Genomic DNA, 18,226 nt, shown 5'->3' with positions numbered 1-18,226 from the left:
TTGATCCCAGGACCCTGAGATCATGACCTGAGCGGAAGGCAGTGGCTTAACCCACTGAGCCACCCAGGCGCCCCGCCCCGGTATTTCTTTAGTTAAACGTACAGACTTTGTTATTTGCTCCTATATACACATTTCACTGGGTGCATCTGCCTCTTCCATTCCTCCCCTCAAGAGGGAGAGAAAGGGAAAAAAATAAACTACAAATAAGTTGTCTTGATTTAGTGATTATCACCTGATGACTCACACAGTAAACTGAAGCCCAAAGCCACTTTTGCCATCGTTTTCGTCTCTTCTTCTTTAGAACTTTCCTGCATACTGTCATACTGTTCAAGTTTATATAACTTGTCTCTCTCTCTCCTTTTTTTTTTTTTTTTTTTGTTGAGATAGAGAGAGAGACACAGGGATAGAGGGAAAGGTGGGGGAGGGGCAGTGGGAGAGGGAGAATCTGAAACAGGCTTTATGCTTAGCATGGAGTCGGATGCAGGGCTCAAACTCAGGACCCTGACGTCATGACCTGAGCCAAAATCAAGGGTCTGACTTAAGTGACTGAGCCGCCCAGGTGCCCCTTTCTTTGACACCTGTAGCAACTCTCTTTTTTTCTAGCAGCTGCAGAACTGTTTTACTTTCCACCCTCTGTCCCTGTTGCTTTCCTTCGCTGTTGTCTCTATTCCAGTTAGTGAAATCATTGAGTGAATCAGGAACTGTGCTTGGTACTGAGAATGCAGTGATGAAAAGGCAGTTTGATCTGGCCTTTATCTTCATGGAACTTAAATATAAGGATGGGAGAGAGGAGGAAAAGGAGATAGATGGTGGATAATTACAAAGTGATACTTAAAGATAATGAAGACTATATGATGTCGGGCTCCTGGGTGGCTCAGTTGGTTGGGCGGCTACCTTTGGCTCGGATTGTGATCCCAAGGTCCTGGAATCAAGCCCCGCATCGGGCTCCCTGCTCAGCAGAGAGCCTGCTTGTCCCGTTTCCTCTGCCTGCTGCTCTGCTTTCTTGTACTATCTCTCTGTCAAATTAATAAATAAAATCTTAAAATATATGATGTCAGTTTTGCCCTCACTAAGAGAGTATACTGCTTTGGATTTTTATAGTAACAAGTTTTCCAGAAAGCAATTTGGAAGTGAAGTGACTATTTTGAAATTTTAGCTATACGAATGGATTGGAAAATAATGGTGATTGCACAATGTTGTGAATCTAATTAAGGCCACTGAAATGTGTGCTTAAAAACGGTAAAAATGGCAAATTTTATGTTATTTGTATTGTAGCACAATTTAAAAATTTAATCATGTAATATAAGAAAACCCATTGATTTATATACTTTAAATGTATGGATTATATTTTATTTATATATGTGTGTGTATACATATTCATGTGTATATATGAATTATATCTCAATAAAGTTGTTACAAAAAAGGAATGGATTGAGAGGAGTACTAATAGTCTGTCTATTGCCATAGCATCTACTAGCTGAATTACATTTTAGAAATATACATAAGTAGAAGTAACCCAAGATCAAAACCCAGAAATGGAGCTGTGCAGAAAGGGTAGGCTTGATTGGTAAGTTAGGTCTTCTGAACTGTTCCTCTATTTATTTGATACTTTAAGAAACATTAGAAAGAGCTCTGGCCTTGGAAGGGTTGGGCTCTTGGTTGGCCTTTGCTTGGTGATAGACAGTTCACATCACATCTTAATTACTAAATTTCCTAGTCTGTCAGAGTGTGAGTTAGATCATTGCATTCAGTTCAGAAATCCTAAGATCCTATGACTATTGTGTTATTAGGCAAATAAATACCTGCCTCAGTACCTAGACATAGGCATTGAATATTAGAACTGGAGGAGTTTAGATCAACTCTGTTCATGGATCAGAAAATTGAGGTTTGTACTTCTTTCTCCTGACTTTAGTGCTTTTCATAATAGACATATAGCTTTTAAGTATTAGTTGAAATACTAAGTTCAGACTTTTAAGTGAAATGTGAACATTTGAACCGAGGAGTATCAGAAATAAGACATGTTACAAATGGATTTATTTGACTTTATTATTAAATGTCTGTGTGTATATGTTTCTTTCCTAACTTAGGGGTATGATTTAACAAAAAATTGTGGTTTCTGCTTTTCAACATGAGCAAATTAATTGGGATCACATAGAAGACAAATATATTGTGGTCACTAACTGATATCAAGATTGGTGAAGGTACTTGTTTGAAGCTTTCTACATTTGCGACTTGCCTTAAGGGCACTTCTCAGCCTCTATACTGCTGCAGCCTTACTCCAGCCAATGTTACTGCTTGCCTGAAGTTTGGCTATAGCCTCCTAATTAGTCTTGTTTGCTTCCCTCTCATGCATGCCTCACAGAACGACCAAAGTGACTTCCATATCTCCTTTACCTTTTTAAATTGTGAAAATGTGAAACACATAAAAGTCGAAGGTTGTGTAATGGACTTCTGTATACCCATCACCCCCTTCAGTACAATTTTATAATTCGTTTCATTTGTAACTCCACTTACCTCCAAAACCCCCATCCTGCTGCTGCCTAGATTATTTTGAGGCAGATCCTAGACACAGAATGATCTTTTTAAAAAATTGGATCATGAAACTTTCCTTTTTTGAGTTCTCATGACACTAAGAATAAAATCTAAACTCTTTGCATGGCTCCCAAGGCTTTGTAAGATTTGACTCCTGTTCATGTCAACAGCCACATTGGTAGCTTTTAGCTGCCTCAGGACCCCTTTACAGACATTTCCTTGTGGCTAGTATGTTCTCTTCCTTGGCTTGGTTGGCTGCTGCTTTAAGGTCTCATCTTTTTTTTTTTTTTTTTAAATTTGACAGATCACAAGCAGGCAGAGAGAGGAGAAAGCAGGCTTCCCGCGGAGCAGAGAGCCCAATGTGGGGCTCGATCCCAGGACCCTGGGTCATGACCTGAGCTGAAGGCAGAGGCCTTAGCCCACTGAGCCACCCTGGCACCCCTAAGGTCTCATCTTTATTAGACAGCCTTTTCCTGATGGTTTTGCCCTATGTAAAATGTTTTCCTAGAATGTTAGCAATTGGTACATCTAGGTAAAGGGTGTCTTCAACTTTTTACTGTGTTTCAGATTTTGGGGGGAACAGTCCTCCTCTTCTTTAAATACTATCACATCACTTTTTCTTTCTTTTTAATATTTTTATTTATTTGAGAGTGAGAGCACGAGTTGGGGGTACAGAGGAAGAGGGAGAAGTAGACACTTGGGTACCCCTATTTCTTTTTTTTTTTTAATTTGTTTTGGGTCTTTCTCTCACTTCTCCCCTTTACATTCCTTAAGTCCTTCAAGGTTATTAAACTGAGTAGAGAGAAAAGAGAGAAGGAAAATAACATCTGATTAGAGTTGAAAGCATATGGTACTGGAAGCCATTGCCTCAAGTATCTCAGATTCCCTCTGCCAGGATGCTGTTCCTTAAGTATAAAGAAAAAGAAACTCTTTAAAAACTGACTAATATGAGTGCGGCTTACATCATCTTACCCATAGAAAGGCCTTTCCTCACCATAAGGAAACATCTACCTTCTTCAAGAAAGAGTGCTGAATTGCATGGTTATCCAACCATGCTGATACTTGCAGTACACGGATTACTTGCTTTGGAGCAGAGACGTTTTCACTGTTTGGTTCTGAAATAATCTGAACCATGTTTGGTTTCTCCCTCTATAAGGGAATAGCAGTATGGTTCTAAATGAAACTCACAAACCTAACGTGGAACAGCAGATACCCCTTGGTTTATCTGCCTGCTTAACAGCTCTTCTTGGATTTATTTTTCCCATTATGGTAATAAGCTGAGTTAAGTGATACATATTTTACTTACTTTGTGTCTCTGAACTGTTGTTTTTTAGAGAGTGGCCTAAGTTACAGTACATTGTCTCAGGCCATTTGCTTTTCAGAAAATTTAGAATGATTGATTAAATGGATTATTTGAAGATAAGGTGTATAAATATATAACAGTTATTTCAAGGATCAAGTCTGTGGGAATGGTTCATAATTGCTAAAGCTGTGCTCCCTCAGTAGAGTTTGGAAAAACTGGGCAGCAAATGGTTATCTTTTAATCATTGTATCTGAAATTAGTGTTCTTTGATCAATGACCTGATACAAAAATCAGCTGTTTTTGTGACTAAGTGTATCTTTGCTTATAAGCATAGAGGACACTTAAGTAAAAGATTTTTTGAGAAATGAGAAGAATTCTAACATGTAGTTATTATGAGCCGCTGTAAATTTCAACCATTTAGAAAGCAGAATTATAAGTTAGAAGAAGAATTGTAGAAGCAGCAGCATTTTTTTTTTTTTTTTAGCAGCAGCATTCTTAAGGCCTGGTGCTGGAAAGATGCTTTAGAAAAATGTCCAAATATAGAACATCCTTGGGTGATTGGATCAGTAATGTGGTCTGGGATTTTACCACTTTTTGCCATTTCTTGCCTACATCATCTTGGCAGGGCCTTCATGAATTCACACGGCCATGACCTTTTCTTCTGCTTCAGAATCTTTCACCTCCTGAGGCCTTGTGAAAGAAATGGGTTAGTTAAAGGTTATATATCAAACTATCATGTGAAAGGTAAAGATCTTCATTCGATTGTGACAAAACCTGTATTTTTCAGAATGACACAAACTTGGTTAACAGATATATCTATAGAAGTACGTTAATAATTACCAAGTATTTGGGCAATGAGACTATTTAGAAAATGTTTCAGGTGATAAGTGAATTTACACATTGTCATTGTGTGTTGTAGAAGATGATCCTGTGTTTTAAAATATGATTGATAATTTATAGCTGCACTGTTCAAAGTCATAGCCATGTGCCACTGTGGATATTTAAATTTAATTTAAAAAATTTTAAGTGTAGGGGCACCTGGGTGGCTCAGTGGGTTAGAGCCTCTGCCTTCAGCTCAGGTCATGATCTCAGGATCTTGGGATCAAGCCCCGCATCGGGCTCTCTGCTCCGCGGGGAGCCTGCTTCCTCCTCTTTCTCTGCCCGCCTCTCTGCCTAGTTGTGATTTCTCTCTGTCAAATAAATAAAATATAAAAAAAAAAAAATTTAAAAAAAAAATTTTAAGTGTAGGTGCCTGGGTGGCTCAGTTGGGTGAGCGTCTTCCTTCAGCTCAGGTCGTGATCCACGGGGAGCCTGCTTCTCCCTCTCCCTCTGACTGCCATTACCCTGCTTGTGCTTGCGCACTCTCTGTCAAATAAATAAGTAAAATCTTAAAATTAAAAGTGTAGTGCTTCACTTTTGTTAGCCACATATTAAGTGTGCTGTTGTCACATGTAGATAGCTACTATATTGGAAAATGCAGATATAGACTGTTTCCATCATCATAGAATGGTCTGTCGAATAGGTAGAATGTTTAGAGAAAACAGAGTAGAGGAATTTTAATATTTTCAATTTAACTATGATGTTGGTTAATTTTTCTGTTGAAGTTTTTCCCCGTTTCTTATCAATTGACAAAATTTTAAGAGCTGCTAGTGTCCAGAAATGTCATCAACTTGTCAGTTCTATTTTTTTTTTCAATAAATTCAGTTAGCCAACCTATAGTACATCAGTGGTTTTAGGTGTAGTGTTCAACAATCCATCAGTTGCATATGACACCCAGTGTGTCAGTTCTATTTGTAACAAAAAATATAAGCAAATCACATGTTAACTTAGCCTTAGTGTGATCATTTTGTGATGTATACACATATTAAATTATTATGTTGATACCTAAAATTAATATAATGTTATATGTCAATTATATCTCAAAATATAAGTAAATTATTAGCAAATTATGGGTTATAAATTTTAGTTTTAATTATACCAGCTCTATATAATCCACTATAGTAGCCATTAGCCATAAATGGCTTTTGAGCACTTGAATGTGGCTAGTGTGCAATGAGATGTGCTGTAAGTATAAAATGCACACTATGTTTTGAATAATTAGTACAAAAAATAAGATGTAAATTGAGTGAACGGTGTCAAAAGGTACAGACTTCTAGCTATAAAATTAATAAGTCATGGGAATATAATGTACATCATGGTGACTACATTTAGTAATATTGGATTACCTGTTAGAAAGTTGTTAAGAGAGTAAATCCTAAAAAAATTCTTATCATAGAATTTTTTTTTAGAGGCATGTAAGGTGGTAGATGACTTAAGTGGTGATCATTTTACAATGTATACAGATATTAAATCACTGTTTTACAGTTGAAACTAATACAGTGTTATATGTCAAGTATACCACAGTTTAAAAAAGAAATTAAAATATCAAGTGAAAAAAATAAAAAATATCTGATATTTTAAATCCTCACTATATATTGAAATAACATTGGGATAAAATACATTATTAAAGTTAATTTTGAACTCTTTATCTTTATGAATGAGCTACTAGAAAATTTGCAATTATGTGGCTCATCTTATATTTCTGTTAGTGCTATGTAAGAGCCAATGCTCTAATAAGGAAATCAGGTAATATATAATTTATTTCTACATGCCTAAACCAACAATGACTGTATTTTTCAAATGGGCTGAAAACCATTTTTCTGGCATATATTTATTTCTGTCCTGTTAGATTTTTAGAAATAGTACCAATTGTATCAAAATGTTTTTTTGTGATTTGTATGTATATCTGTATGATATGGAAGATATGTGTATCTGTATGATATGGATATTTATGATATGTATAAAAACACTGATGTAAAGCTTTAGCGAACTCCTAAGGGAGTGATACAGGCAGTATGAATACTTCCGGCGTTCCAAGGACAAACGTGTTGACGGAATCATTGGAAGGCTGTCACAGAGACTTTGGGCCTTTTATTGATGAGACACTGAAAGAGAAATATGATTAAAGTGGGGAGGAAACAGTGAGCTGGAGGGCTTAAATAAAGCCCAGATAGGTAGTCGTCTGGGTATGTGAGCAGGCCAGAATGATTTGAATCAAGAATTTCAGTGTAAAAATGAGAGAGAAGGATTGGAGAACTAGGTTGAGACTGGAATTATAAGACATTGAGGCTATGGTAAGAAATCTGTATATGTTTAATGTAGGAATTTAAGAGCCAGAAAACATATCAGTAAATGAGAAGTGTTATGAAAACAGTATTTTTGGAAGTTTGGTTTGGTTATAGGAGATTACCGTAGCTATTTTTCTGAAGTGAGACGGTATAGTGGTATCCTGGAGAAATTGGGGGAAGAGGGAACAGGGTTGAGGTATATGAAAACAGAATCATCAAGACTATTGTGTTTAGGGAAGGCAGAAAAGGAGAAATTGGAACAGGCCTTGGTCCCCTAAGTATCACAATAGAAGTAAAAATAAAGATGTTGTAGCTTTATGTAATGTTTGTTTTTGTACTTTTAAACTGTAAGATAGCTAATATAGCCCTTTATAGATGAGGAGTTTGACATTCAGTGTTTAAAGAACTTCACCAAAAGAATCCTAGTCACCTTGTATTAAGTGGTTGAGTGGACAACTGAGCCCTGGTCTTTTTTTTTTCCTACTGTGGTGTCATTCGCATCTACTCAGTTGCCTAGCCAGTGCCAAAGGTTTTCTTGATTTTCTGTATAGCTTTGAACAGCCATTCAATTACAAATTGTATTATTTGTTTCCTAAACATTTCTCAGGTCTGCCTACTTCTGTCTCTACTCCCCTACCTAAGATCCGTTACTCCCATCTTTCTGGGTTGGTATTTTCCTGAATTTACTTTTAATCTCTGCCTTGCATCCTGCCTCCTAAAACAAGCAAGCAAATAAAAGAAGTTGCTTTCTAAATTTTAAAATGCTGAGCGAACTCTCTTGCCTAAACTTTTTTTTAATTTATTTTTTTTCCTTGCCTAAACTTTTTTTCTTTTAAAGATTTTATTTATTTATTTGACAGACAGAGATCACAAGTAGGCAGAGAGGCAGGCAGAGGGAGAGGAAGGGAAGCAGTCTCCTTGCTGAGCAGAGAGCCCGACATGGGGCTCGATCCCAGGACCCTGGGATCATGACCTGAGCTGAAGGCAGAAGCTTTAACCCACTGAGCCACCCAGGCGCCCCTTGCCTAAACTTTTAAATAAAATGTAAACTTCTGGGGCACCTGGGTGGCTCAGGTCATGGTCCCAGGGTCCTGCGATCCAGCCCTACATCCGGCTTTCTGCTTAGCGGGGAGCCTGCTTCCTCCTCTCTCTGCCTGCCTCTCCACCTACTTGAGATCTCTGTCTGTCAAGTAAATAAATAAAATCTTAAAAAAAAAAATGTAAACTTCTTAGCCTGGACGTCTAAGGTTCTTCATGATCATGCCCTTTTTTTATGCCCATGCCTCCACTTCTATGATCATTTTATTTTTCAGTCTTTCATTTGCTGTTATTTCTGTAAGTAATGTCCTTTCCCCCCCTTTTCTCTGCTCCCCCCTCAATCCCAAATGTAGGTTTGGGCTTAGTATAATAGTCTGTCTACTTGTTCATAACCACTCCTCTATATTCCTCCCCGATCCCCACCTCCAACCCACCCACTGTCTCACATCCTTAGAAAACTCATTTAAATAGGCTCATTAAGGGTAGAGACTTTCTTGTTTATTAGTAGTGGTCCCACAGAAATTTGTTGAATGGGTGAATGTTTTTATACGTCAAGCTCATTTTGATTTAAAATTGGCTTTAGTGGAGAATGAAGAGTCTGGAAGATTGAAAATTAGTCCATCGTTTGCCAACCTGTTCTTTAGAGCACTTGTATCCTAAGATAAGATAGTGTATATTTCACACACAAAAAAATTCCTTGATAAAATGTATTAGAGAATGTGGAGATTATATCCTTCTCTTGGATATTCATGATGCACATAAGATCAGTCAATAAAGACGTCAAGATGTCCTGCAGTAAAACAACAACAACAAAACAACTTCTTTTGGGATCTAATATTTTTCTAACATACGTGATTATAGAACCTTTTAGAGAGTACGCCTCCAATTTTTCTTAGGTTACTAGTGGTTATTTGGTATTTGGGAAATGCTAAATTTGATAGGCATATATGTGTGTCTTTTATTTCCTTTGAAATAAATAAATAACTCATAATTAATAGTTAGAAATAAATTCTAACTCATAATTAATGTAATCAGATCATGCCCAAAGGATATATGGAACTCTGGTTGTTTACAGTTAGAAGAGAAAACCTGAGGGAGGATAAAACAATCTTCAAATATTTGAAGGTTCCATCAGAGGAGGAGCTGAAAGTATTGTCTTTGAAGGTAGAGAAATAAGAGTAAGAACCAGGGAAGGAAGGTGTATGAAGGCAGATTTTGACCACATGTAAGGCTAACTTTCTAATAACTAGAACTTCAGAAGACAAGTCAATTTTCTGTCCCTTAAGGTTTTCAGGTGAAGATCCATAGGGATGCTATAAAGGACTTTAGAACTTAGAGAAGGTATAGATTGAAAGAGTAGTTTTTTTTTTTAAGATTTTATTTATTTATTTGACAGACAGAAATCACAAGTAGGCAGGGAGACAGGCAGAGAGAGAGAGGAGGAAGCAGGCTCTCCGCGGAGCAGAGAGCCCGATGCGGGGCTCGATCCCAGGACCCTGGGATCATGACCTGAGCCGAAAGCAGAGGCTTTAACCCACTGAGCCACCCAGGCGCCCCGAAAGAGTAGTTTTGTGAAGTTGTTTGAAGACCATTAGACTATTTCTGAGATATGCATCAATTTGGAATTTATATTCCTTGTTTCTTTTCTAATTCTGTGGATCTGTATCTTCGTCTGCAATATGTAAATTATCCAAATATGTGTTATGAGATATAAACACTAGTAGAAATTTTGGTTGTATGGTTAAGGGCTTTTACTTGATGGTTTTTTTTCTTTTTATGGGCTTTATTTTTAGAGCAGTTTTAGATTCACAGAAATAAAGAGTACAAAGTACAGAGGGTTCACATATACTCTCTTCTGCAACGCATAGAATCTCCCCACTATCCACACCCTGGCACCACAGAAGCACATTTGTTACAGTTGATGAACCTACATTGACATATCATTATGTCACTCAGAAATTCAGTTTACATGCAAGTTCATTTTTTTAAGTATTTTTTTTTATTTATTCATTTGAGAGAGAATGAGTGAGAACACAAACAGGGTGGAGGATCAAAGGGAGAGGGAGAAACAGGCTTCCCACTGAGCAGAGAGCCTGACGTGGGGCTCGATCCCAGGACTCCAGGATCGTGACCTGATTTGGAAGGCAGACATTTAACCAACTGAGCAAACCTAGGTTCATTCTTTCTTGATAAGACTTTGAAAGAAAATGTGAATGAGTATTCCTTCTCATTTTTAAGAGAGTGATTTTCAGTTATTTCTTGCCCTGGTCTAGTCTTTCCTGATTCGGGGTCTAAAAGATAGCTAAAATCAACATTATCTGTCTTGAAAAAGTATTCAGGGCTGGGGAAAGTTCTTTTTCTTTTCTAAAGATTTTATTTATTTATTTGGCAGAGAGGGAGAGTACAAGCAAGGGGAGCAGCAGGGCGAGGGAGAAGCAGGTACTCAATCCCAGGACCCTGGGATCATGACCAAGCTGCAGGACACTTAACTGACTCAGCCACCCAGGTGCCCTGGAAAGTTCTTTTTTAAAATCATTTTAAATGTTTACAAACATTTTCTTCTGCTGGCTAATAGTATTTTTTTCTTTTTTTCTAAGTACCAAAAGAATTGGTGGAGCTCCATTTGAAGTTAATGAGGAAGATTGGCAAATCTGTTACAGCAGACAGATGGGAAAAATATTTGATCAAGGTAAATATTAAAAATTAACCTGTTACTGAAATATTACTTTATCTATCATAAATTAATGTGTTTCATAGTATGCTTAACTTTTAAAATGGTCTGCTAAAAATTGTGAAATATGACTTAGAAATACATATAATTGCTCTTAGTATGTGATTCTCTTTTGCAACTACTAAGCCATAGTCTTAAGTCTTAAGATTAGCTTTTAGAGGTGTTCTGTCTCTATTGTGTCTAACACTGACCAGGACTTTTCATGTCTTCTCTCATTTAATCCTTAAAATCTTCCTGATCAAATCAAGTAAGACATAGACAAGGCAAAGAAAGTTATCATTTTTCCTTGATATCATACAGTATGCATAGACAAAGCCAGAATTTGTCTCTTACTTAAAAAGGTAAAATGTCATAACACCTTCAAGTCAAACATAGGAGACTTCAAAGTTACCAATAAAGCCAAACCTATCCTCAGAACAACCTGGGAAATCAGAAAAGTGTTGCTTTATGGTAAACCGTATTAAGGGCGACACCATTCAGGAAAAATTTTCTGAAATTGCATCCAAATGGAAGCCTAAGCTCATGTATGTTCCTACCTCGATGATATCTTTTGGGAGTATTTTGAATTCTATAACATACCAGAATGGGAGGTGATATTTTTTGGTGTTTTAAAAATGTTATACTTTTCTTATGTTTAAAAAAAAAATACATGTGTTTCTGTGCCCATGTATTTTCATATCTGCTTGCTTTTGGGGGGAGTTGTGTATATGACTTTAGAGCACTATGAAAAGAGGAACCATCAGGGAACAAGAGTTACTCGTTTTTACTATAAAAATCACATGTGCTTTTCCAGTTATTTTTCCTGTGTTATACACCATTTCGAATTAAATGACATGAAACAATAAGTATTTTAATTAGTGAACTGTTTCTCTGGGTCAGAAATTTAGAAAGAATCAGTACTTTGTTCTTTTTTTTTTTTTTTTTTAAGTAGGCTCTGCGCCCAGCATGGAGCCCAATGTAGGGCTTGAACTCACAACTGAGATTGAGACCTGAGCTGAGGTCAAGAGTTGAATGCTTAACCGACTGAGCCACCCAGGCGCCTCAGTACTTTCTTCCTTTTTATGCCTGAATACTGTTCCATCAGATGCATATGCCACTTCTTATTTATCAGTTTACCAGTTTATGATATTTGGATTGTTTCCATCTTTTGGCTGTTGGGACAAGTACTGCTATGAATACTTTCATAGAGCTTTTCGGCAGACGTGATTTATTTCTTATATCTTGAGTGGAATTGCTGGGTCATATGGTCATTCTGTGTTTAACTGTTTGAGGAACTGCCAGACTGTATTCCAGAGCTGCACCATCAAAAGTTTTAATTTTGATGAAATCCAATATATTTTTTTCTTTTGTGGCTAGTGCTTTGGTGTCATAACTAAGAAACCATTGGCCAACCCAAGACCATGAAGATATAATCCTATAATCTATACTAGCATTTCTGTACATTTAGCTTTTTTTATGTTTAAATCTATGATCTCTTTTAAGTCAGTTTTTGTATATTTTATAAGATAGAGGTTCACCTACATCCTTTTGCATGTGGATACTGAGTGGTTGCATTACCATTTGTTAAAAAGACCATTCTTTCCCATATTTGATTACCTTGACGTCCTTGTAGAAAGTTAGTTGACCATAAATATTAAGGGTTTATTTCTGAAGTCTTTATTCTATTGTCTTTTTTTTTTTTAAAGATTTTATTTATTTGACAGAGATAGAACCAGAGAGCACAAATTGGGGGAATGGCAGAGTGAGAGGGAGAAGCAGGCTCCTGATGTGGGATTTGATTCCAGGACCCTGGGATCATGACCTGAGCTGAAGCTGGTGATTAACTGACTGAGCCACCCCCTCTAGTGTCATATTATATGTCATCATTTATGCCAGTACCATACTGTTTTGATTACTATAGCTTTGTGATAAATTTTGAAATTGTCCTTTTTCAAGATTGTTTTGGCTATTCTGGTTCCTGTGCATTTTCTTAATGAGTTTGAGTATCAGCTTGTTTATTTCTGCAAAAAAACTAGTTACGATTTAGATAGGGTCGGGTATAATCTGTAGCTAAATTTGGGGAATATTAGCTTCTTTTAAAAAATAATTTATTTTTTATTGTTATGTTAGTCACCATAAATTGAGTACATCATTAATTTTTGATGTGGTGTTCCATGATTTATTGTTTGCATACAACACCCAGTGCTCCATGCAATCTGTGTGCCTTCTTAATACCTATCACCAGGCTCACCATTTCCCCCACCCTCTTCCCTTCTAAAACTCTCTGTTTCTTGTCCTGCAGTCCATAGTCTCTCTTGGTTCATCTCCCAGTCCAATTTCTCCCCCTTCATTTTCTCCTTCTCCTAATGTCCTCCATGCTATTCCTTATGTTCCACAAATAAGTGAAACCGTATGATAATTGACTTTCTCTGTTTGACTTATTTCACTCAGAATAATCTTCTCCAGTCCCATGCAAGTCGATGCAAAACTTGGGTATTCGTCCTTTCTGATGGCCAAGTAATACTCCATTGTGGATATGGACCACATCTTCTTTATCCGTTTGTCTGTTGAAGGACATCTTGGGGCAGTATTAGCTTCTTTTTTATTTATTTATTTTTTTAAAGAAATCTCATTTTTAAAGATTTTATTTATTTATTTGACAGAGATCACAAGTAGGCAGAAACGCAGGCGGTGGGGGGAGGCAGACTCCCTGCTGAGCAGAGAGCCTGATGCAGGGCTCGATCCCAGGACCCTGGGATTATGACCTGAGCCAAAGGCAGAGGCTTTAACCCACTGAGCCACCCAGGTACCCCCAGTATTAGCTTCTTAACTAAAATAAATGTTCTGATCCATGAAAATAGGATGTCATTCAAAATATCCAGGTCTTTGATAATAAAAACTAAACTTGAGGGGTGCCTGGGTGGCTCAGTGGGTTAAAGCCTCTGCCTTCGGCTCAGGTCGTGATTCCGGGGTCCTGGAATCGAGCCCCACATCAGGCTCTCTGCTCAGTGGGGAGCCTGCTTCCTCCTCTCTCTGCCTGCCTCTCCGCCTACTTGTGATCTCTGTCTGTCAAAAAAAAAAAAAAAAAAAAAAAAATCCAGGTCCTTAATTCCTTCAAAAACATTTTGTAGTTTATTGAGTCCAGTTTTACCCTTAATTTGTTTAATTCCTCAGTATTTTCTTGGTTTTGATGTTGTTATAAATGTAATTGTTTTCTTTTTTTTTTTAAGAATTTTTTTTTTTTAAGATTTTTTATGTATTTATTTGACAGAGAGAGATCACAAGTAGGCAGAGAGGCAGGCAGAGAGAGAGAGAGAGGGAAGCAGGCTCGCTGCTGAGCAGAGAGCCCGACGCGGGACTCGATCCCAGGACCCTGAGATCATGACTTGAGCCGAAGGCAGCGGCTTAAACCACTGAGCCACCCAGGCGCCCTAAATGTAATTGTTTTCTTAATTTCATTTTTGGATCATTAGTGTTAGAAATAAAATTAATTTTCGTATATTAATCCGTATCTTGCAACTTTACTAAGCTTGATTATTAGCTCACATAGTTTTATTGTGGATTTTTAAGATCTTCTATATATAAGTTTATGTCATCTGCAAGTGTAGATAGTTTTACTTCCTCCTTTGCAATCTGGAGACCCTTTGTTTCTTTTTCTTATATAATTGCTCTCACTAGAACCTCTGGTACACTGTTGTATAGAAATGATTAAGAGCAGATGTCATGTTTCTAATCCTAGTTTTTCAATATTTTAAGATTTAATATGATATTAGATATGTCACACATTTTCTTTATAAGGTTGAGAAAAGTCTATTCCTAGTATGTTGAGTATTTTTATCATGAAAGGTGTTAGATTTTGTCAGATTTTTTTTTTCTGCATCTATTGAGATAACCTTGTTTTTTTCCTTTATTAACATGGTGTATTCCTTTAATTTTCATGTGTTGAAACCATTGCAATCCTGCAGTCAGTCCCATTTGGTCATGGTTCATAATCCTTTTTATATGTTGCTAGATTTGGTTTGCTATATTATTGCTGAGGGGTTTTGTGTCTATATTCATAAGGGATACTGATGTGTTTTCTTGAGATGTCTGTGGCTTCATAGAATTAGTTGCAAATTACTTCCTCTGTTTTTTTGTAAGTGTTCATGAAGTATTAATATCAACTCTTTAGGGGCGCCTGGGTGGCTCAGTGGGTTAAGCCTCTGCCTTCCCCTCAGGTCATGATCTCAGGGTCCTGGGATTGAGCCCCACATGGTGGGGGGGGTCTCTGCTCAGCAGGGAGCCTGCTTCCCCACCTTTCTCTTTGACTGACTCTCTGCCTCTTGTGATCTCTGTATATCAAATAAATAAATAAAATCTTTTAAAAAATTTATTCTTTAAACATTTATTAGAATCTAGCAGTAAAACCATTTGGGCTTGGGCTTTTCTTTGTTGGAAGTTTTGTTTTTGTTTGGTTACTTGGTCTCTTCTGTAAGTTCAGATTTGTATTTCTTCTTGAGTCAATTTCAGTAGCTTTTGTCTCTAGGAAATTGTTCATTTTATTTAGCTTATCTAGCTTATTGACATTTAATTGTTCATAGTGTTCGCTTATAATCTTATTTATGCATAGGTAGTAGTAATATCTCCTGTTCCCTTATTTTACTAATTTTGTATGTTCTTTTTTTTTTGGTCAGCATAGCTATAGGTTTGTCAGTTTTGTTGATCTTTTAAAAACCACTTTATGGTTTTATTGAATTTCCCTATTGTTTCTCTATTTTGTTCTTTCATTTTCATATTGTTTAGTTTGTTCTTTTCTGGTATTAAGGTAGAAGTTCAGGTTATTGATTGAAGTTCAGGTTATTGATTTGAGCTCTTCCTCTTTTTTAATATAGACATTTTCAGGTATTATAGTCTATCTTTACTCCCTACTTTAACTACATTCCGTAAATTGATTGTTATATTTAATTTTCTTTCATCTCAAACTATTTTCCCATTTCTCTTGTGAGTTCTTTGACCTATTATTTGGTTGTATATTATTTTCCACATATATGTAAATTTTGCCAATTCCTTTTCCTGTTACTGGTTTCCACTGAAATTTCTAATTTCATTCCATTATGTAGAACATACTTTGTGTGATTTTGATCCAGTTAATTTTGTTGATACTTTTTATGGCCTCAATTAACATGTGTGTGTGGATGCATAAAATGTTCTTCAATATTAAAAAATAATTTTTCTACTTAGGTATTTAGTGAGGTTTGCTAATTTCATATTTATATTTACTGTCTCTTCTGATTTTCCTTTTTTTCTGATTTTTAAGAATTCTGCTGCTGTATAAGTAAAGTTTATGTACAACACACACACACACACTCCTAAGTACAGATAGGTATTTTTCCTTATACTTTTTGAATACTAAAATCTCTACTATTTTACTAAAGAACAATAAACTCTTCCTTAATTCTTTATTTCCCTTTAGCTTTCACCCTTCCTTCCTTTTCCACTTTATTAGTTATGTATTACTTTCATGACAAATGACTTTAGAACCTAACTGGTGAAAACAATGAATATCAAGTCTGCTGTTCTCTAAGCTGCGCCTAACGCTCAGTGCATCCCAGACTGTTTTCTCCTGATGTCCGTTGGTTGAATTTTTCTGGATGAAGTCTGAAAGTGGCCCTGGTACAGAGAGGACAAAGAGACATGAAAGAAAAAAGCAGAATACTCCAGATTAATATTGCGGCTAGTCACCAATATGAAAGAAGTTCTGTGATTGTTTGGATTTGTCTATCTGCTCTTTGAGGCCTTCTTTGGATCACTTAACACATAAACTGATGGAACTCATCTCAAGTCCTACTTTTGTTAGAAATCAAAAGTTGATAAAGTGCTTAATAAAATTAAGTACTATAATATCCAATTAACATATTTAAATATGCACAGCGTTATTAGTTATCAAAATGGTATCAATAAGTAAGCAACACATATAGAATATTCTCCTGTAGTACCAGTTTCTGGTGAATAGGGGACATTGCACTGTAGGGTACTCCAGGAACTCCTCTTTGTAAAGTCACTACTTTCAAGAGCAGAGGACACAGCTGACTTTCTTAACACAGAGAAACAGACACAGAGAGGCTGACAAAATGAGGAGACAGAGAAATTTATCCCAAATGAAAGAACAGGACAAGGCATGGCCAGAGACATAAGCAAAACAGATGTAAGTAACATACCTAATAGAGAATTTAAAGCAGTGATCACAAAGATGCTCACTAGACTTGAGAAAAGAGTGGAAGACATGAGTGAAACCCTTAACACAGAGGTAAGGAATAACACAGAAGAGATAAAGGGCTTAAAAAATGAAATCAGAGGGGCACTTGGGTGGCTCAGTGGGTTGAGCCTCTGCCTTCGGCTCGGGTCGTGGTCTCAGGGTCATGGGATCAAGCCCCTTATTAGGCTCTCTGCTCGGTGGGGAGCCTGTTTCCCCCCCTCTCTGCTGCCTCTCTGCCTTCTTGTGATCTCTCTCTCTGTCAAATAAATAAATAAAATCTTTTAAAAAAAATGAAATCAGAAACGTGCTTGATGGAATGCATAACAGTATGGAAGAAGAGGAAGAAATTAGTGACCTAGAAGACAAAGTAATGGAAAGTAATCAAACGGAACAAAGGAGAGAAAAAAGAATTAAATAATACAAGAACAGACTTAGGAAACTCAGTGATTCATCAAACTTAAGAACATTCATATTATAGGAGTCCCAGAAAAAGAAGAGAGAGAAAAGAGGGCAGAAAATTTATTTGAAGAAATGATAGCTGAAAACTTCCCTAATGTGGGAAAGGAAACAGACATCCAGATCCAGGAGGCACAAAGAATTCCATCAAAATCAATAAAAGTAACCCAAACTGAGACATACTGTAATTAAATTTGCCAAGTATAGTGATGAAGGAAAAAGTCTTAAAAGCAGCAAGACAAAAGAGGTCAGTAACTTATAAGGGAAAACCCGTAAGGCTAGCAGGAGACTTTTAAGCAAAATCTTTGCAAGTCTGAAGGGAGAGGCATGACATATTCATATGAAGTGCTGAATTAGAAGAATCTGCATCCAAGAATACTCTATCCAGCAAGGCTATTATTCAGAATAGAGATGAAGAGTTTCTCAGACAAAAAGTAAAGGAGTTCATGGGTGCCTGGGTAGCTCAGTCAGTTAAGTGTCTGCCCTTGGTTCAAGTCATGATCCCAAGGTCCTGAAATTGAGTTCTGCCTTGGGCCCTCTACTCAGTGGGGATTCTGCTTCTTCCTCTGCCCTCCCAGCCAACGTGTGCTCTCTGTCTCTCAAAAATTAATAAAATCTTAAAAAAAAAAAAAAAAGGTAAAGGAGTTTGTGACCACTAAACCAGTCCTGCGAGAAATATTAAAAGGGGACTCTTTGAATGGAAAGGGGAGACCAAAAGCGATAGTATAAAGGTAGGAAACACAAAAGCAGTGAAAATGAGTATTTCTGTTAAAAAAAAAAAAGTC

The 18,226-nt window shown here is 36.8% G+C and overlaps 1 protein-coding gene across 2 annotated transcripts in view; it reads left to right on the top strand.

Moving 5' to 3' along the window:
- Positions 1–18,226, top strand: part of RSF1 (remodeling and spacing factor 1) — a 159,369-nt gene that overhangs the window by 34,877 nt on the left and 106,266 nt on the right. For both annotated transcript variants that reach the window (XM_046017677.1, XM_046017676.1), the window contains exon 2: positions 10,638–10,729. In XM_046017677.1, coding sequence (XP_045873633.1) covers positions 10,638–10,729 — 92 coding nt within the window. The remainder of the gene's footprint in view (positions 1–10,637; positions 10,730–18,226) is intronic.

This window comes from Meles meles, chromosome 8, assembly GCF_922984935.1.
Source record: "Meles meles chromosome 8, mMelMel3.1 paternal haplotype, whole genome shotgun sequence".
Taxonomy (NCBI): domain Eukaryota; kingdom Metazoa; phylum Chordata; class Mammalia; order Carnivora; family Mustelidae; genus Meles; species Meles meles.
The sequence above is the reverse complement of the archived record's forward strand: the minus strand, read 5'-3'. Positions and strand labels throughout refer to the sequence as shown.